Source organism: Silurus meridionalis, chromosome 21, assembly GCF_014805685.1.
Source record: "Silurus meridionalis isolate SWU-2019-XX chromosome 21, ASM1480568v1, whole genome shotgun sequence".
NCBI lineage: Eukaryota > Metazoa > Chordata > Actinopteri > Siluriformes > Siluridae > Silurus > Silurus meridionalis.
In genome coordinates, this window is record NC_060904.1 from 14989074 (window position 1) to 15011805 (window position 22732).

Consider the following 22732-nt stretch of genomic DNA (forward strand, 5'->3'; position numbering starts at 1 on the left):
ATCAAGTGTGTGTCCTCTACGACTTTCGTTCTGCCACATAAAAGACATTTGTCTTAGTTGTTATCTGTCTTTATTTATATTTGAAAATCAGCTGACGAGTCTTGAGTGCAAACATGTATATTATAGGGTTGATAAACATCTTCACAATATTCAGATGGACATCTATAGTATGGTGATGAATGGTATGGAGCTGAAGGACTTTTCTGTAGTACGGAAATTAACAACTTTTTTTTGGTATTGAGATGTTAGACATTTCTGTGGTATGGATATGACGGAAATTTCGATGATATCAAACTGATGGACATTTCTGTGGTATGGATCTGATGGGCATTGCTGTGGTATGGTTATAATGGACATTTGTAGGATATAAAACTGATGAACATTTCAATGGTATAAACCTGAAGGATATTTCTGTGGTATGGATCTGGTGGACGTTTCTGTGGTAGAGAGCTGATTGACTCTTCTCTGGTATAGAGCTGTAAGACATTTCTTTGGTATAGATCTGATAGACATGTCCATGATATGAACTTGATGGACATTTCTCTGGTATGGATCTAATGAACATTTCTGTGGTATGGATCAGATGGACATTTTTGTGGTATGGATCTAATGAACATTTCTGTGGTATGGATCAGATGGACATTTCTGTGGTATATATCTAGTGGACATTTCTATGGTATAGATCCCATTGACATTCCTATTATATGAAGCTAATGGACATTTTTGTTTGTATGGATCTGATTGACATTTCTGTGGTATGGAAATTTGTATGATTTGCACCTGATATACATGTTTGATGTATAGATTGACAGACATTTCTATAGTATGGTGCTGATGGACATTTCTATGGCATGGAGCTGTAATATTTTTTTATGGTATGGACCTGATGGACATTTCTATGCCAGGGAAAAAATGGACATGTACAGTATAGATGGAACATTTCAGTGGTATGAATCTGATGGACATATTTGTAGCATGGATCTAATAGACATTTCTGTGGTATGGACCTGACATTTGTATGATTTGCAGCTGATAGACATGTCTGATGTATGGAGCTGACAAACATTTCTATTGTAATAAGCTAATGGACATTTCTATGGTATGATCTTGCCAGATATTTCTATGGTATAAAGCTGTAAGACATTTCTGTGGTATGGACTTGATTGACATTTCTATGCTATTGAAGAGATGACCATTGTATATGGTAAATTTCTATGATAGAAACCTGAGGGACATTTCTGTGGTGTGGATCTGGTGGACATTTCTGTGGTATAGAGCTAATAGACATTTATGCAGTATGGACCTTATGGACTTGGTATTTGGGTTGATGGATATGTCTATGGTATAGAGCAGATGGACATGTCTGGAATGGAGCTGAGGTTCATTTCTGTGTTACAGAGCAAACAGGCATCTTCTCCAAAGCTGAAAGTCTGATATATTTTCAGATATCTCCTGTATTTTTTTACACCGACATTAACATTGAGTGTCTAAAGCTTTGAAGAAAATAAGGGTATTTTTTTGTCTTTACTGTCCAAATGAAAAAAAAAAGGCTTAGTAACAGAAAAGAAAAACAAAGAAACAGATCAAGCTCCAGTAGCAACCATAGCAACTGCCAGCTGCTACAGGAAAAAGAGATCGCTCAAGAGCGAGAACGAGGGAAAGGGTAAAAAAGAGGACATTGAGAAGAGGGAGGAAAAATGATAAAAAAAAAAGAGGGCAACAGACAGGCTGTAAACAGAAGTAGAGTGGTTTTTAAGTGATATGCTAGTGCCAACTAACGCTTATGTTCTTTTACTAAATCTTCCTGTCAAGTCAATTATTAAACTGTAATCAAATGACATCAATATCAGTTTTTTTTTCACTCCTTCAGCTTACTGATTAGCATAAAGAACATTATACCAAATAGCTGCTTAGCTAGTTATCAAGCTAGCTCACTCACGATAAATAAAATCTGAGTATATGAGATATGTCCATTGTGTGTACAGTTGTAACAAGATAATACACATAGAGTATAGAACACACACTGTATATAGAGGTGGTATACAGATCTATAAGCTAGGGTAGGCCCTGAGTGCCTGAGAAATAATGACATATAGTCTATAATCTACATATAGTCTATATTATGTAGTCTATTATATATAAAAACACATTGTGTGATATAGACATATAGTATATATATATTTTAGCTTTCAGTTATAAGCTTAATATCCTTTTTGCTTCTTTGTATGAGTTAATGAGATAAAGCTAGCTACCTCACTAAAATGTACATAAGTATTCGTTTTTCTGTAAGCCTCATTACCCTAGCAGAAAATATATAGCATGTCTTAGCTAGCTTAATAGTCAAATGATCTAATGATCTAACTGAGCTCATATATCAGCTAGCTAGCAGGCTGTGTTTCGAAAAGCACATTGGAAAGCACTACTGGGAAAAATGAAAGCAATGCCCGAAGCTCCAAGTCCTCCTTCCCACCCACCTTCATGCTCAACGGGTTTTGACAACATAACTAGCATTTTATGCTAAGCAGTGTAGCATGAATCTGAATTAAATGACATTTCTGGAATAAAGCTCATCGTAAAATGCGCGTTTTTTTTCCCCTGTCTCTTTTGTAGCCATGCGGAACACATGGGGCTCTGTTGTGCGCTAACTCCATCAACTGTACGCTAACACGCCTTTAACCAAAGCGATCGTTGTAACACCGTAGACGTGAGGCACAGGAGGGAAACGCGGTCTGACACCGTTCCTCGAAAATACTAATCAACACGGTGGTTGCCTGCCACAAACACTGCCAACACATTTACACACCCAGGAGACTTTGTGGCCGTGACTCAGTGTGTGTTCTCAGCTGTGGCATTTTACACTGCAGACACACTGACAGCTTAAGGTCAGAGAGGAACGCAGAGATGGAGAGAGAATGAGAGATCGATCTAGAAAAAGAGAGATAGAAAAAGAGAGTGAGGGGGAAGATAAAAGGAGTGGGCCAAATGTACCTATCAAGCTTGTCATCACTCAATATAGGGGCTGTCAATACATATACTGTATACACACACACACACACACACACACACACACATACCCAAGTTGCTTTAATACTATTCTATCCTTCTATTTAAGTCAGAATAATGCATACTATATTGTAACTATATGGCCAAATGTTTGTGGACACCTGACAATAACATTAAGATTACAAACATCTTATTCCGCATTTAGTCTCCATTGGCTGTTTGTTTGTAGAGATTCGTGCTCTTTTAGCTGCAAATGTTTTAGAAAGGTCAGCTACTGATGTAGGTGATGCCAAACGTGTTCAATAGGATTGAGGTCAGAGCTCTATGTAAGTGGCCACAAGGCTGTCATTCATTTCGAGTTTTTGTGTGTTTAGGAACCTACGTTGATGAAATTTGGCGGAAGGAAATTGGTGATGCGCATATCAACAGCAACTATTTCATTAGCTGTTTTCATCGTGTGTGCGTTGTTGGGGACAGCAGAGTTATTAAAGTTTGTGGAAGTTTTTGCCAGTAAAGTGGAGCGAGTTATGTTGTACATTTTGTAAAATTGTGAAATGCTAACGATAGCTAATATGTATGTGGAAATCACGCTGTTAAGTTCAACACTTTTTAACAACGAGTGTTTGTCATTCGTTTTACATTTTCATATACACATATATATATATATATATATATATATATATATATATATATATATAGATATTCTTTTATAAAAGCAATAAAATTACTTAAAATTTTATTTCATTTTAAGAGAACCCTCTTTTCATCTCTTGTATATTTAGTGTTGCTCTTTAATAAATCTAATAAAAAAGTATTAAAAAAAGAATAGTCAATTACAAAAATAATCGATAGCTACAGCCCTAGTTGGTTCTAGTTTATATTACTGCTGTTTTGAACAATAATTGTTACATTTTATTATGTTGAAATGAATGTGTTATGAAACTTAAAAAAAAAATTCTAATTGTGATTTTTTAATTGTGATAAAAATTGTGTTATTAAAATTTCACTAATAAGTCTAATATTAATACAATCAATGATACAAAAAGTATTTTTAAATAATCGGGTTTCGGCCAAGTGCATCCAGAATTTTTTGTTTCGGTGCATCCCTAATGTAAACAGGGGCATTGACAGGCTGGAACAGGTTCGGGTCTCATAGTTCAAGTGAATGGAAAATGAAGTTCTACAGCATCCAAAGCATTCTATTAAATTGTGCCACATATGACTTTTGTCTGTATAGTGTGTGTGTATAGAATTCATAGTCTTAGAGTAAATGTGACTTGTAACAGTTTTCACAACACATGAAAATTAAATGTCATGAAAAATCACACTTTCCCTGTAGGGAAATCTGAAACTGTAGAAAGCATGTGGTAAAAAACTATTCCTGCGAAACAATTTCACCTGTAAATGTCAAAAAATTGAATCTAAATATTCAAAACAACAACAAATCACAAAGATATTTATGAAAAAACTGTGATGTTGCTTCCTCATGACTTTTTCCTCAACAACACAGCACAATTGTAACCTTCTCTCATTTCTACTATAAAAACACACCTTCATTTTGGCTAAATGGCTTACTTACATTTATAATTCTACAACTCAAATACATCACACAAACACACACAGACACACACATGGAACACTTTGAAGTAAGCAGTTGTGTGTAGAATTAAACTTCAGGACTGTGTTGAATAACAGAATAAATCGAATCTGATTTGGAAAAGATTTTGCTGTGCTGACTTTCCTTTCCTCTGGTTGATAAGTACACACACAAAAAAAATACGAGCCAGTAGAGCCAGACTTCATGTATACACTCTCAGAACACACACTCTTGACATGGGGCTAGCCATACCTCGCCCCCCTGAGTTGCAGAGCAGCTTGGCTCACGGCAGACTGAATGGCGCAACAGCAGAATAAAAATTCGTCTCTCACAAGGCTGAGCTGTGTAAAAAAAAAAAAAAAAACTGATGCAATACACACGACTTGGGAATCTTCTTTTCACATCGGAGTGCACGCAATAAAACGAATACTAATCTACTGGTGCCCATCTGGTCTTTCTCATAACCAATCATATTGTCATAATAATAATAAATGACTACTGTTCATGTGATTATGACAATTTAAGCAATCACACATTTCTAACAGTTATACAGGATGTAAAATCTAATAGCATTTGTGTTGGTGGAATACACATACTGGGCTTTTAGACTACAGCAATCATACTGTAATCACATCCGTGATGTAATACAAGCATGTTGTTAAAGCAGTTACAAATCTTTTATAACCGTCTTACACATACTGTATCACTTATTCATACTAATATAACAATCGGCTTATGATTAATCAGACTTATTACCAGTCATTCTGGTTCATACTATTATTTTAACCATGCTGCTGTAATGCTCGTACCTCCACATAGTATTAAATGCTACTATAGTAATCATATACATTATTGCAATTATACTAATCCCTACTGTTTTTTTTTAAACATTAATAATCCATATTATTACAGTAATTGCAGTACTCCATAATGTTAATCATACTAACTTGTACTGTAATAATATTTATTCTAATGTAATGGTCATACCTGCTCATAGTATTTAGGACATTATAGTTATCATACAGATCCATAATTTTAAAGCTGGTATTCTAAATCTTATTGTCATAGACCTTAAATCCTACTTGGATAATCATAATAATTCATACTATTAACAGAATTACACTAATCCATATTTTTATAGTAATCACACAAACCCAAAATTTCATAATCACACTAAACCGTACTGTTTTAGTGATCACACAAACTTGTCTTTTCATAATTACATTAAACCCGTACTGTTTTAGTAATTACAATAACCCATATTTTTGTAATAATCACAATGACCTATATTTTCTTAGTAATCACTATAACCCATATTTCCATAATAACAGTAAACCCTACTGTTTTAGTCATCACAATGACTCATATTTTTATAGCAATCAAACCATATTTTTATAGTAAACATGCTAAATTATAAAATTTTAGTAATCATACTATATATATATATATATATATATATATATATATATATATATATATACACACACCAATATATACCTATATGTTCATAATCACATCAATACTGTTGCATTAATCACATATTTCTATATCTAATACTGATTAATTAATTAATTCACGTTTTTAGACTAATCACATTATTCCATATTTTCTGAGCAGCAACACAAATCCTTACTGTACAACCTTAATAATCATACTAAACCATATTTCATAATGACAATCAAAGTTTATTAAACTCCATAGTACTGTAATCACACTAACCTATCTTTTCTGAGTAATTGTACTAATCTATACTGTTATAGTAATCAATCCATAGTCTTACGGTACTCACACTAACCCATATCTCTATACTAACCACACTCATTCATACACTTAATCACTAAACCATACTGTTAATAAATATATTAACCCATAATTTTCATTGTAATCCCATTACAATGAAAATCACACAAATTCACAATGTTACACTAATGGACAAAGTATATTCAAATATTCAAATATTCAAATATCAAAATAATACAACTACTACATCTATGCCAATCAGACCACCTCTCCATGCTCCTAACTTCAACATACACCCCTCCGAGGAAAAGCTCAACCTTCCACAATGACTGTTCAAATCTGGCCAGAAAGAGCTTCCTCACATTTAACAGACTGTTTTAAGAGGACAAATTGGGACGTGTTCATAGATAACGACCTGAAGGTGTATACACCAACTAGACCAGGTAGTGCATGACTTCTGAAGGGGACCCATCATTAGCAGAGGAACTTAACTGTTTCTCTGCACGCTATGAGGTAATAGTAGCATAGAATGTTATGACATCTCTATCAGTCTCCACTTTTAGGTTCTTGGGTACATAATGTTCACTCCTGTACTCAGTACTCTTTTACACACTGTGTAATACAGCAGGTTTCCTAACGGTGCTATTTTGTGTTTTGTGTGTTTGTCCTACACTGTCTTGTGTTGTATTTGCACTGTCTGTCTTGCACTGTTTGCACACGATGCACTTTATGTGGCGAGGACACTTACTAGTCCTTAGCTCTGTGTTTCCTGTTAGGTAGCTTTATGTTGTTTTCAATTGTTGTTTATCAGTTTGTTGATGTAAATGGTGAGTTCTCCAGACTCTCTGAGGTAAAGTTTGGTGTTCCGCAAGGATCTGTCTTAGGCCCACTGCTTTTCTCTTTATATATGCTCCTTTTGGGTGAAATTATACATAAACATGGTATTCGCTTCAATTGCTATGCTGATTATACACAGCTGTATATTTCAGCAAAGCCAGATGAGAGAGATCAGCTTAACAATGTTGAGGAGTGTGTAAAGGACATTAGACAGTGGATGCTTGAAAATTTTCCTCTGCTTAACTCAGATAAGTACTTTTACTAGGACCACATGCAGCTAGAGGCAAACTTTCCGATTATGTAGCATCTCTGGATGGTGTTTCTGTTTCAGTGTGTACAGCAGTCAATGACCTTGGTGTGATTATTGACCCTAGTCTTTCCTTTGAGACTCATGTGAATAATATTACCAGGATCATTGGACTACAAACACCACAGCATTGGTAAAAATGTCATAACAGTGACTCTACTTCCTAAGGAATCTTAAGAAAAACAACTTTTTTTTAAGGATCTGCTGTCGTCTACTGTAGCACTGTATTGTACGCCAGTTGCTCCGCAGCAGACAGGAAATCCCTTTAGAGGATTATCAACACCCCCCAAAAAATCATCGGCTGCTTATTACCCTCCCTGGAAGAACTATTCAGCTCTCGCTGCTACAGCAGAGCAAACAATATCCTGTGTGAGACCCAACCCACCCTGGTTACCATCTGTTTGACCATCTACCCTCGGGGAAGAAACACCATTAATGAATGCTTGGAACCAATTGCACGACACACACTTGCGTTTATACATTTCATAGGCTTCTACCTCGTAGTTATTTATTCCCAACCACAATCTGTGTAAAGACTTGGAATGTGCAATACCTAAACATTTTAACAGATCACTAATGTTTACATGTTTAACACTATTATATTTCATTTTTATTTTTACGCACATCAACGACTGAAATCTAATTCCGTTGTACCCTGTTCAATGAAATAAAGAATTATATTCTATTCTATTTAAAACCTATACTGTCATAATGATCACACTAATCCACACGATCATAATAATCATTACTGTTACAGTGCTCATAGAAATCACTACAGTTTCAGTAATCATACAAATCTCTTGTATTATACTTGTGCAATAACAATGTTATAGGTAGCAAATACCGTTATACCAGAGAAGCAGAACACTTGATTGAATCCATAGCCGTTTTGTACTGTTTAATACAGTTATAGCCTTCATACTAACACAAAATCTCATCGCTTGACATATGATTCACCTCACCCACAGAGGCACACGTTCATATCCATTCGCTAGCGCACGTGAGAAAGTCATAATGAGCTAATTATGCCCTTGATTAGGATTGGTGTTCCAGGAACAGTGTTCTGTTAATTATAACGCTGATGAACATCTGACACATATTTCTCACTTCTTTTTCTGTACAAGACCTTTAGCACATGTTGTGCTCAAAACCATTTACTTCCCGTGTACTACACTGCGAACCAGAGAAGGTGAGAATTAGCCGAAGCATGCAAAGGTATACAGAAAAATGATGAACGAAGAAACGCTCACACAAGTCTCCTTTCGGAAACCTTGAATTTGGTAGCTTTGCCTCAGCAGTGTCTCGAGAGTCCACTTAATAACTCTGTGTTCTTTACTCGGTGTGTGTTTGACAAAGTAGTGAAAAGTCGTCCATCAGCACACACACACACACACACACACACACACACACACACACACACACAAACAACTTAAGGTCAGAGATAAAAGCCGAATGAGAGCAAATGGAAAATAAAAAATGGTGAAAGAGAACAAACATCTTTACATATTCAGTCCTCAATATCAGAAAGTCCTGTTTGATATTATTCTCAACAAAATATCTTGATACTATTGTTTAAATGTTACATGCCTTTTTTACTTTAAGTGATGTAAACTGTAATAAGCATCGGCCTGTATGACACTCAATACTAACACATGGCTAGGAAACTAGGTAACTATTGGTAGACATGTCGAGGTAACTTGAAAAAATAGAGAAAAAAGGTCAAAATATATAGAATAAGAAATGATGGATAACAATCAGTGGTGGCAAAAGTACACACATTCTTCACTTAAGTAGAAGTACAGATATTAATATTTTGAAAAAAGTTCTGACTACACTTTTTCACTCAAGTTAAAGTAAAGAAGTTTGGGCTCTGACATGTAGTTAAGTAAAAAGTAACCATTATTACTACCTGTTTTAGTGTCACGCTGGTAACTGGACCTCACATCATTTTCATATATTAATATAAAAGAATTTCATATATTGTTGTCTAATGAATGTATCCAGACTGAACATCCACCATATAGAACACAAGCAGAGAAAAGATGATGATGATCAGGTGATCAGGAATTTCACTGTTCTCTTATTTTTAAATCACTGACTCCCTCTGTCTCATTCACGTTAACATCATACTTCTCTTTGCCTTCTGCCTTTACATCATTAGCTTCATAGTCTAGACTACGTCTGTGGTGTGTGAGAGCCATGAAATGATACACCAATCATTTCGAAATGAGAAGAAACAGGTTGACTGGATGAAAACCATGATGAGAAGAAAAGTATTGAACATGTCAACAAAACTAAAGTAAAGATTAAAACTAAAGTAACAAACGTGGATTAAAAATTTAAGAAGTAGAAAATACAGATATTTGTGTAAAAAATTTAAAGTAAAAGTAAAAAAGAAATAGTGAACTAAAGTACTGATACTAGAAAAATTGACTTAAGCACAGTAACAAAGTTTTTGTACTTCATTAATTCCCATCTCTGATAAAATTATATCCTTCTGTTGAAATTTGTTTCACTCAGATGAGGATGGGTTGCCTTTAGAGTCTGGTTCCTCTCGAGGTTTCTTCCTCATACAATTATGAGGAACAAAATTATACATTCTTTTATTACCACTTTATCTGTGTAAATCTGCATTTAGGCAATGCACATTGTTAAAAGCACTGTACAAATAAAAATTAATGAAAAAATGTATTCTATTTTTGCTTTGTCATGCTTTTTAGAGATTTATTGGACTGGCAAAACTTGAATCACTTCAACTTCAGCTACTCAGGTATGGTTCTTCAGCATGCGTGTTGTCACAACGGCACAGAAAAATACCCCTCCTTGCCAGCAGAGGTCAATATTCCCATCAGGTACTGGTTTGCTGGATAGTATGTAGGAAAGAAATATTTATAGAAACAGGTTTACAATTGAAAATGTTGCATTAGGAAATGTTCGGAAAAGTGCTATAGTTTTTTTTTCTGATTAAAGCAGCCTACACTATTTTGTTGCAATTTTTGTTACAGCAAAATCGTTCCCTTCCCTCTATAGTTCGATCCATGTTTTTCTCCTGTTTGGATCATCTTGCGTTTGGATAGCTCTTTACTGTATTTTAATGATTACAGCTATTTTCGGTGACCATTTCACTCTCTAATAATTTGCATAAAAAACCATGATTGGATCTCAGAAATTGAGTCAAACTACTTTAAAGGGCTTGTGTGGATCCCTGGCATGGGAACAAATGAAATCCCGAACTCCATTGTATATAAATGAAATTAGCTTGGCGTCAGTAGCTGTTTTCCACATGTAAGGCAAGTTGTACATGGGATTTCTGGCCAAAGTGAGGACTTTTCCAATGTATTGAATATAAAGTGAACTATGCAGGTAAATAAATGCAGGTAGATTTAAAAAATATATATATTTTTGTCATAAAATCCACTCCATCTACACCAGTGTTTTCAAACTTTTCCCAAATTTGTTCTTCCACACTAAAATGTCTAAAAACACTCACCTCCCTGAGTGGTGCATGTGTAAAACCATAACCTGATACTGTTGTAAGTGAGCACTGTGTCCGCTTGAAAAAAAAAATCGATATAAAGGCAGAACGAAGTGACATTAATCTTTTAATGACGCTATTAAATCAGGTATAACATCCAACACCGTCCATGATGTTATTTGTTGTGAGTTAGGTAACATGCCTTAAAAAATGCAGTTTTAAATGAGTCGGTTTATTCATTCCACACTACAATACAAAAATTTGCTGAATAAGATAAATGTATTTTTAGAGAGAACCTCTGTTTGTGTGGACAGAAGGTAAAAAATAGAGATACGTATGTGTATGTGTATTTCCAGTTATATTTGGTTCTTCCTAAATCTGTTACCGCAAAGTTGCAGGCACAGAATTATAAAGGATGTCTTTGGATCCAATACAATACAATTTCCCCGTTCAATTTTCCCTCGAACTAGGAGACCCAAACCTGTCCCAGCGTGACAATACCCCTGTGTACAAAGCCAGATCCATGTAGATATTCTATAGCAGGCCACTCAAGATCTACTCCAACCCATGTACAGCTGTACATGGGTTGGAGTAGATCTTGAGTGGCCTGCTATAGAACTCCGACCTCAACCCTATTGAACACAATTGGGATGAATTGGAACACTGAACCCCAGGCCTCCTCACCTTCTCACCTACATCAGTACCTGACTTCAGTAACATCCTTGTGGCTAAATGAGCATAAATCTCCACAATCACACTACAACAACTAGTGGATCATCTTCCCAGAAGAATGTAGGTTATTATAACAGCAAATGGGAACACAATGTGGAATAAGATGCTCAAAAATCAAATCTTATGGTCAGGTGTCCATAAACTTGTCCATATACAGTAGTGTAAATTGTTTCTTTAATCCAACAGTACATCCTATCTAAAAATATGGCCATGCAATATATGTATTTGTTATTTACATTAGCCTTCAAATCAGCCATATTGCGATTTCTAATTTCTTTGTCAATAAAAAAAAAAAATTAAGCTAATAAAAAGCCAACCTGGCACCAAACTAAATGGAATTATGATAGAACAGTGGAAACGATGGAGAAAGTAAGGAAGAGATGGATGATTGGCATCTCTTTTGCCCAAAGCTGAATAAATCCCATTTGGTGTGTGTGACAGGCAGTCATGAGAGCTATGCTTTATGTCCCCTGTCTTCACTTCTCTCCTTGCTTTCCTTCTGACCTCCTTCTCCTCCTCCTCCTCCACCTCCCTTTTCTCATCTCCTGGTGCCACCTTTTCAAATTCTGCAGATTTTCAAATCAATACCAGAAAGAGAAAAAGATGGCGGGTGCTGATGCTGCAGGACCTCCATCACAGCCCTGCCACATTAATCTAATTACTCCGCTCAGTGTGTGTTGAGAGAGATTGAGCGAGAGAGAGAGAGAGAGAGAGAGAGAGAGAGAGAGAGAGAGAGAGAGAGAGAGAGAGAAAGGGAGCGATGGGTAAATAGAGGCAGGTCCAGAGAGACAGAAATAGGATGAGGATTTGGTTTGTGATTCCTTGTTTTTTCATTCTCTCAATACCTCTATAGTTCATATAGTAGGCTATAAATGTGTAACACAATGCCACTATCTATATCTATATAGTGCTCTTGTACAGGTTGTTCGCGACTAACGATGGAAATGTGCTCCAATAGCCACGTATCATATGTAAATATCGTCGAGACATGGCCTACCCCTACCCTTAAAGAATGGTGGACAGGATGATGTAGTATACTATAATTTGTTAATTATTTAATTTACATTGTATAGTAATTTACAGTACCGTACTATGAACTATACTGTATATTTGTATGTGGCAGCGGGTGCACGCTATCGCTATCGTCACTGTAAGATCGGAAAATTGTAAGTCAAACCAATTAGGGACCATCGATATTTGAATTTTGAACCAGAAATGGGAGTGGCTTAAACCTGACCATTTTTTCTTTGCACCTGCTCAAAATATAATTTCCCAATATTTAAATAATTTTATTTTTGAAAAAAAAACATTCAAAATCAATCAAAAGCTGCAATCATAACGTGGTCATTCTTTTTTCTGTGATCTTAAAACTCACTCACCCCAACACAATCAAACTCTACGGCTAGCAGCACTGGCCCAAGGCAGGAAAGATCATGAAGGACCTCCACCATCCAAACAATGGTCTCTTTTACAGTATCTGTTGCAGTCAGGGAAGCATTGCATCTCCGTGAATGCTAATGCAAAGTGAAGAAGGAGGAGCTTCTTCGTACAGGCCCTCAACCAGGAAAACACCAAGGACTAGAACTTGAACTCAAAACATCCACTACCTCAGTCCTGGTTTTGTAACACACATGGATATTTATGCTTCTTGCACACTGTGCTTTATTAGGAAAATGACATATTAGTCATACTGTTTCTGCCTGGTGGAATGTAAATGCTAACATATTTAAATACTGTTTTTATTTTAAATTTATATTCCTGTATGTTTTATTAACTGTAAATTCTACTGCAAATTCCTGTTTGAATTTTTATTGCGTTTTTTTTCTGTTACCTATTTATTTGTCATCCATCATTTCTGTCAAATCAGGACAATACAATCTTCACAAAATTCAGCTGGCTGTTCCCCTTGTTAGGACCGAGAAGGAAAAAGAAGGTTAATTTACAAGTACAATTAAAGCGTACTGTACTCCCTATGCTGGTTAGATTAATGACACTTATAATAAACTTTGTGTATAGCCCAGTGGTGGGCCGTCAGGGCCAGCAAGAGCTTCTCTGCTGGCCTAAACACTATTAGAAACACTGACCTACATTTACATCCTAAATTCTAATATTTGCTCCATGAAATTGTATTAATTTATTCCCAACAGTTTATTCTCTTTATTTCGTAGCGTTTCTCTTGGCCGCACTGTTTCCAGTACGTGTATGTGGATTTTTTGTCCAATCAGATGTCAGCCTCTATGTGCTGCCATGTCAGTCTAATCTGCCCAGGGCCTTCAGACTCAGTAGTGCAGGCCAATGTACCTTAGACTATATTATCAATGGGTCTGTTTCTTTAACCAATCAGATTTCAAATTCACCTCACAGGGCAGCTAGCTGGCCCAGAATAGCATCAGCACTTTTTCAGTCCTCTGATTAGTTGGTCAGAGGGAAACTGTTACAGCCAAGTTCGACTGGCAAAACACGTCTGTAGATCTGCACACATTAATAAATCAGTTAGACTTTTTCACGCCCACAATGGCTGACGGAGAAAGTGAAATTGATTTGGTCTCGGACATACTTAAAAATAAATTTTAAAGAAAATCTAGACATGGTGAGGAGGTCGGCCAACCCCGAAGCTAGCTATCTTGTCTCAACCTGGGAAAGGGTTTGTTCTCCACTTCCAGACCAGTGAATCCGAGCGGTACCACTGGATTACAGCCTCTGAGGAGCAGTGCACGTTATGAGTATGCATTTCTGGTGAGTAAATTGTACAGTATTTTATTTACATTTTAATGTTTTTGTCATGTTATTAGACAAATATTGATTCTGAACTGCTCCAGATGATGTAGGTGGCACAGTGTGGTTGTATTGTAGAGATTTGGAGCTTGCTTTAGTAAAACGGTATTCATCCTTCATATGTGAAATGCCTCTCTCTCTGTAATGCCACGCGTAGTTCTTGCCCAGGTTGCTCGTGAACAAAAAAACTTTTCCACAGTGAGTTTTTATTCTGGTGCAATAAAGGTTACTGACTAACTAACTAAGTAATTAACATTTACCTAAGTAACTTTTGCAAATACAATTTTAATTGACTTTTTTTTTATTCAAAATTCTATCACTATTTCTATAAAAAATTGTTTCACATTTTTTGTTGTAAATTGTAGTTATTAAAACCTAAATTCCTACTGCAAATTCTATTTCGTATTTTTACTGAAAGTTGTGTGCTATTCAATTTTAAATATAATTTCTATTTTTATTATAAATGTCTATTTCTATTGTTATTTTAATAAAAAAATCTATTTTTATTTTCTATTAACTTTTTACTTTAGTTCTTATTCTTTCTGGGGTTTTTTTTGTTATATATTTTTATTTCATTTAATTTAATAGACCCCTCATTCACTGCACTTCACTGCATGTTGTCTGTGGATGGTTACATCCTGCTCATGCTAATTTTAGGATCCTAATCCTGAAACATTCTAATCCTATCCATGAAACATTTAGTCACTTTTTATAGAACAGAATACGAACTGCATGTCCTCTACTCATTTTCAGATTCATCCCTAAATTATTCCCAAATGATCCCTAATAAGCAAGAAGTGAGGAAAAAAGCAAGAGGTGAGGAAAAAAAGAAACTCCGAAATGACATGAGGATGCAGGTAAAGGGGAACTGATCCGCTTCTGGGTGAGGATTATAAATTACTATAAAAGGGGGTTCACATGTAATGCTTCCTGCAGGTAGGGTGGATTAGCAAGACGTGAGCTAGCAAGTTCAAATTGCCTTATCAATTTGCATATTTTTGGGTTTTGGATGAAGCTAGGAGTGCTCCTTTCCCCTCATGTACACCAGTGTGACCCAAAGCCTAATTTATTACAACCGGAAATGAGGTAGATACGATTTTTACTACTTTCTGAAGTGATCGAAGAACTTGCTTGGGCTAAATCTTTTGGATTGATCAGAGGTCATGGTTATTTTTTTGGTCTTTAAATTGCGTAATCAATCCATCAACAATACAGCTTTATGGTTTCAGGTCTGTTGAGCTAGCACACACTGTTTTACTCAATTTAAGTTTTACTCAATATAAAAATACTGAAACCATACTGAAAATACATTAACACAATTACTTTGATTATCAGAGGGAAATATTGATATTCTGAAACAGTTCTTTAGTGTGTACTGGAAGACTTTATTGCTATGTATCCTAGCTAGCCAAACTGCTAGCATTGTTTATACCGTATACCAAGTGTCATTTGGTTGTAAGGAGCCACTTCTTAGTAATTCCTCAGCAGGGAAAGAGTACATTGTGCATATGAAAGACTTGATGACTACATGCTAGTTAGCTGAACAGTTAGGCGGATTAGGACTGGATAAGCTTTCCAAAGCCTCAGCGGGGTTTAGCACAACACCGGCCTTTATTTCTTTATCTGTTTATTTGGATGCCTATTAAAGCCGACAATAATGAGAGCTCACTGAACCACGGCTCATAAAACAAACACTATTCACTTCACTTAACACATGGGGATAAGGGGGGAAAAAACTCGTATCGACCGAGCTTGGTTTCTGAAATGCTGCAGTGTTTTTGTGGTGTGTCGGTTAGTCTATTGGTGGCGCTGTAATCTAATAAAGCCAGACACTACACTCTAATAGGCTTATTCTTTTTTCAATTTTTAATAACACATTGAAAAATGTGAAAATATATGCATAAAATTCATATAATGTGTTACAAACAGATCTATATTTATAAAATTTGCAAATGGGGTATTTTTTTATGAAACGTGGTCATCTGCATATAACAAAAAAATCATTATTCAACAAATGAATTACAAACTGTTTAACAGATATGATGGGTGGGGTGGTAAAGTATGATATAAGAATTTGTTATGTAGTTGAAACAGTTCAAGGCTTTGGTTTACATTGTCATGAGCTTTTATTTATGTTCTAACCATAACCCCAAGCCCCTTCATGCCGTTGTTACCTAACTGTGTTCACCTGTTGTGTGCTTCACTCTTGAGTTTTATATTTTTCCATACCCTGTCAGTATTTTTGCAAAGTCCCATCGAGTTATCTTGTTACAGCCATATTTTCTGTGGTAAATCAGTAAATAAAGGTTTTGGACTTTTGATCATAAGGTTGGGAGTTAAAATCCTGGCTTTACTGATTCTGCCAATGGGCCTTGTTCCCTCAACACCACTCTGGATAAGTGTCTTGTCAAACGCGCATAATGTAAAGTTTAACTGCCGGGTTTGTTCTGGTTCTCGGACCTGTGTCCATAGCACCTTGCTAATAATACTGACAGCAACTTTTGTACTTGCAAATAAATCCCATTCAGAGCATCTGCACTTGTGCCAAAACACAAAGATATGCTTTGGGAGTACAAAGACCCGTATTTTTCATTTAATATGCCTCATGGGAGTACAAAGACCCGTATTTTTCATTTAATATCCCGAAAAATATTAAACGTGTATATGATAAAGAGGGGAAGGGAGTGATGCGGCTTAAGTGGGTGAAAATATGAAACAGCGTCTTCCTCTGCACACAGCATCCACAGTGCCCTTATTGCATTAGGGAGAATAAATTGCAGTGCAGTGGTGAGAGCTAATGAAAAGCACATCATCAAGTGAGACGGAAGACTTTGCGAATAGCATGAAAAATATTGAGCATATATGCAATAGATGGGGACAACAGAGAGGAGGTTAGAATCGGTCAGTTTACATTCTACAATTGGGAATGTAAATATAAACGGACAAAAGGTGTCCAGGTGTCATCAGGAGTCATTGTACAATTAATAAAAGCCCTACAGGACGCATCGAACCAAGCGTAATTGTGTTTTTTTTGCTTGTATCAGGACATCTGAGGAAAAGCTTAAACTTGTTTCTGTATAAAAGAATGAATATAACAAATGCTAGTTAGCAAAACAGTTAGCCTCAGTGAAAGTGTGGCTGAGCTCAATGAGCTCCAGCTTGCCATCTGATGCTGTGTTATTTACCACTGAGGGGGAAATATTGAATATTCTGAGGGGAAATATTGAATGTCTCAACCATTTGGTTTAGTTTCTGCTGACAGTTTTGCTTTACAGTGCTCGTATAACTGACTAAATGGCTATGCAGTGGCAAGCAAAATTGCTAGCTGTTGATGCTAAGCTAAGCTAAGCTAAGCCAATAAACTGCTCATAGAAATTCACCAGCACGTCTGAAGGAAATATTGCTCCCCTTTGTGTTTCAGTAGCTAGCTAGCTAAATAGCTGTCATAAGGCTGTCATAAGTCATAAGCTAGGAGCTAGATAAGATTTATACAATGTCACTAAATATAAATCCTTTATAACCATTCTTTCCTTTCTAAAGCAGAAGTAGCGAAAACAGCTTTCTCTTCGTCATCACATTGAACTGAATTGCTAAGCAACTTGTCTTTAATGAGTAGCCACATTTTTTTCATCCATTCTCTCTATTCTTCTTATTTTTCTTCTCGTTTTCAGGCCCCACATGCCAGTCCCGACTCTAGTGTGTCCAGGACATTAAGGCATCATTAACAGCCACTTTATGCTATCAGTCTCTCGTGTTACGGGGCTAAAGATGAGGAACAGATAGACAAATAAAGCATGGTTCAGTTCTCCATGTCTCTCAATCTCTGTCTCTCTCTTTTCTCATTCTCCCAGATGTCTCCTGTCCTCCGAAAGTCATCCATTATCATAGAATTAGTCGATGCCCTCGTGATGTCCTTTTTACAAGCTTCTCTTATGCTTTTCCATTAAAAAAAAAAAGCGCAGAGACAAAAGCCAGGCTGTTTTGTAGCCACACCAGACGGCCTTTTGGTGAGTGTTTGATTTGGAAAGGATCCCGCTGATCAAACACTCACTGAAGGAAACGGTCGATCCGAGCTGAGTTTGAATCAATGGCCATGTTCTGAGGAAACACTAAGACAGAGCTGGGTGGATTAGAAGATGGAGAGTGACGAGCTGATAAGCCTTCTGGTGCCTTGGCTAAGTTAAACTCGACATCAGCCTTTATTTCTTTATCTGTTTATTTGGATACCTATTAAAGTCGACACTAATGAGAGCACACTGAACCAAGGCCCATACAAAACAAACACTATTCACTTCAATTTACACAATGGGATAAAAGGGGAAAACAAGTCGTATTGGCCGAGCTTGGTTCTGAAGCGCTGCAGTGTTTCTGTGCTCTGTGATGTGGTAAAGCCAGATACTACACACTACCAAGCTTATTTTTTTTCCCTTTTCCAGCCATGTGTGGTTCTTCTCAAAACTGTTACCACAAAGTTGGAGACACACAATTGCTATTGATGTCTTTGGATGCAGTAGCAATAAATTCTACCTTCACTTGAACTAGGAGACCCAAACCTGTTCCAGCACGACAATGACAACCCCTGTGAACAAAGCCAGCTCCATGAAGATATACATTACATAGGTTGTAGTGGAAGATCTTGAGTTGCCTGCTTTAAAGGTAGCCTCAACCCTATTGAACACCTTTGTGATCAGTTGGAATGCTGACTGCACCCCAGGTCTCCTTACCTTACCTCACCTACATTACTCTACACCTTTTGGCTGATTGTGCACAAATCTCCCACAAATCTAATGAAACATCTTCCCAGAAGAATAAAGGTTATTTTAAATGCATTGGGGGCTAAATGTGGAATGGGAAGTTATACGAATCTTAAATGCATCTTATGGTCGGGTGTCTACAAACTTTTTTTTAAACAGTGCTCATTTGCAAAATGATTTTTATAAGAAATGACCCACATAATAGTTCATTAAAAACAAGAATTGGTTTACAGTTACGTAAAAGGTTACGATGAGGCATTCACACCTATGGCAACACAATGAATTATGTAGTTATTGTATTTATTGAAGAAAAATCAAACTTCATAAATTCCCTGTGTTCATTTTATTAAAAACATATGCTTTAGCTTCCTGTGATTTGGTCATCTTTCCCTCTCACCACCTGTCCTAGCAGTGATGTGTTACCCAACTGTGTTCGCCTGTTCTGTGTTTCACCCTCGACTGTTTGTTCTGTTCAATACTAAGCTTACTTGGTTGTATCAGTATGCTCACAAAGTCTAGCCAGTTGTTTCGTGCAGATGTGACCCATATTGTACCGATATTATTCCAATTATAAGTATGCATTGGTTAAGCATGTTCTTACCAGGTCCAGGTCCAGGCTGGTGCGTATCCACTCTTTAGCCTCTTTATAATCTTCTGTTAGACCCATGATGTACAGTGTATCCAGAGAATCCACAATGGTCGCCCCTCGCAAACCCCCTGCCAACACAGATTCACAGACACACATAATTTAATTCATTTAACTTCAAACAGGATTATCCATAGATATTTCACAAATGTCATGTCTCTAAGGCCATGCCTCCTTTGCCCTGTCTGACAGGCACAGCGCCAATAGTGATGGTGTTTAATAGTGTTTCTTAACATTAACACTAACACTAGTACTCCTGGTGTTCGAGTGCAAAAAAATTCAGGCACACTTCTCTAATTAATGCAAATCGCACAGCTTCAGCACCATCACGGGAATCTTAATCAGCACTTAACTGCCAATAATGAATCAAAATAAAAGTGACGTGCTGAAAGGGAGTGTGTGATACACAGGTCCTCTTCTCTCAAGCGCATGCCTTTAGACACACTTCATTAAGCCGGATTGGATCCCCTTCCCAACTTTCATGAGAAATGTACCGACTTACTTCTATTTAATTTGCCGAAACCTCAAATGAGTATATGGTGAAGAGGGGAGGGGAGTGGCCCTTTGAGTGCTTTACTGGGTGAAAATATGAAACAGCGTCTTCCTCTGCACACTGAGCATCAACGGGGCTTTTATTGCATTAGGGAGAACGGCGGTGGTAAGAACTAATGAAAAGCATATCATCAAGTGAGACAAAAGAAAAAAAACATACAAAAATAAGGACAAATGCAATAGATATGACAAGAGGGAGAAAGTTACATTCGGATAGTTTTGTGCATGTTAAACAGCGTTAAAAGTAAATATCAAAATGTTTCAAGACTAATGGTGCTAACTGGTGACCAAATGCGTCACCAAGACCGCGATTTCATTTCACGTATTTTGAGAAGAACATCACTCAAGGACAATGAGAGATCATCGCGAGGAGGATGATTGAGATGGTTTGGAAGGCCAAGGAGGAGGTTTATGGATGTGGTGAGGAAAGACATGCAGGTGGTTGGTTTAAAAGCGGCAGATGTCGAGGACAGGAGGGGGGTATGGAGACGGATGATCCGCTGTGGCGACCCCTAACTGGAGCAGCAGAAAGAAGAAGAGGCTCTCAATCCAAAATTACTTCATAAAACAAACGATATGAGCAAACATTTACATGGGAAAAAAAAAGAAGAGTAGTGAATATATTGCAGATGGAATATTCAGGTATATTGGAGAAAAGTTTGGATGCTTTGTATGTTAGAATATTGAAGTACTGTATATTGGAGTCAAAACTGGATATTGCAATATACTGGCGCCAATATTGAAACGTGGTGCATTGGTGTATTGAAAAACTACTCAAGACATATTGGTATATTGGAATATAATATTAAAGGAACAGATCTATCCCTGGCAGTATCTGATCATCCTGATCATTAACACAAATTACTCTGAAGCCTTGAACGACAAAATCTCCAGGAACTGAGAATTACTCTTTCATTCATTATTGAGAGGATAGTTTGTCTTTGTCTTGTTTTGTTCTATGAGCTCAGTATTTTGTTCCTAATGTGCACTAGGGGTGTAACATAGTAGCATTATGTATAATGTTTTAACTCAGTATATACATTCAGATTTACAGTCAAATCAGGCATGGTTTACTTATCAAAATACTCTATAACCATATTACATTGTATGTAGCCAAAGGTAACGACATCCCATTTGTAAACTATGGATATCAACCTAAACTTGGCTCCGCAGCTTCCACTCCTCTAGGAAGCTGGATTTCCTCTACATTTTGGACTGTTACTATGGAAATGTGTCCTCATTCATGACTTTTTTTTTTTTTTTTCATTTATCTTATATTTATTTTTATTCATTTATTTTATTTATATATATATATATATATATATATATATATATATATATATATATATATATATATATATATATATATATAAAAGCTATCCACAGGAGGTCGGCTGTAGAAAAAACGAAACACTGCACCATTTAACAAGAACCAGCATGTACATGTGCTGGTCTTGTGATGCAATTCCGGTGCAATGTGCTTTAATCCAGGTTGCCTTCGAGCAAAACTGCGGCATCAGAGGTCAGAACACAGCGGTGCACCTGGTTGATTATGGCAAATCTAAAACTCTGAATCATTTCCAAAGGCCTGGAAACTGAACATGAAGGGATTGGCAGATTTCTGGAGGTTCTAAACCTAAAACTGTCATGACACGGCCAATTGATCTTCTTGTTCTGTACATGTGAATCTGCTGCTTCGTGCTTATTCTACTTTTAAGCTCTTCTAATCTTCTTCTGCTTTTTTTGTCTTTCTTTCCTACTTTCAGACAACCAGTTGACACGGGTTAAAATGGTCTCCCCCTCTTTCATTCCTTCTCTAATATGGTAATGACTCACCGGTGCTCTAATTGAAGGCCTTGTACAGAGAACATACTTTGATGAACATGAATTTTCTTTCACGGTAATGAATGTCGGATAATGAGATCTGCATTCATGCAGGCATCTTGATCTTGAAACAACCGCTTGTAATGCAAGCCAATAACACTCATCATGTTGCCATGAAGATCGGCAGCATGGCCTTTCTTAAATGATGTTGTCAAAACCTCAATGGAGTTAAGATATGGTGTTAACAGGCTAATACACTGCAGTAGATAGGGGGCTTTGGACACAACTGCGAGCTTGACTAAAGGCAGTGCTAGCTCGTTGGACACGGCTCATCGATCATTGGTTATGGCTCTTAGTGGTCCCGGGACCATTGGTCAAGGTCATAAATTGCTTTTAAGGCTAATGGCTAGAGGATAAAAGACAAAGAGGTCACCATCTGAAGAGAATAATAGGCAAAGGATACTATATATATCTGCTGAGTGACTTAAAT

The 22732-nt window shown here is 36.7% G+C and overlaps 1 protein-coding gene across 2 annotated transcripts in view; it reads right to left on the bottom strand.

Annotated features, from left to right (window-relative positions):
• The window catches only part of LOC124403718 (mannosyl-oligosaccharide 1,2-alpha-mannosidase IC), a 211690-nt gene that overhangs the window by 63864 nt on the left and 125094 nt on the right, over positions 1 to 22732 (bottom strand). For both annotated transcript variants that reach the window (XM_046877431.1, XM_046877432.1), the window contains one exon: positions 19822 to 19937. In XM_046877431.1, the coding sequence (XP_046733387.1) occupies positions 19822 to 19937 (116 nt within the window). The remainder of the gene's footprint in view (positions 1 to 19821; positions 19938 to 22732) is intronic.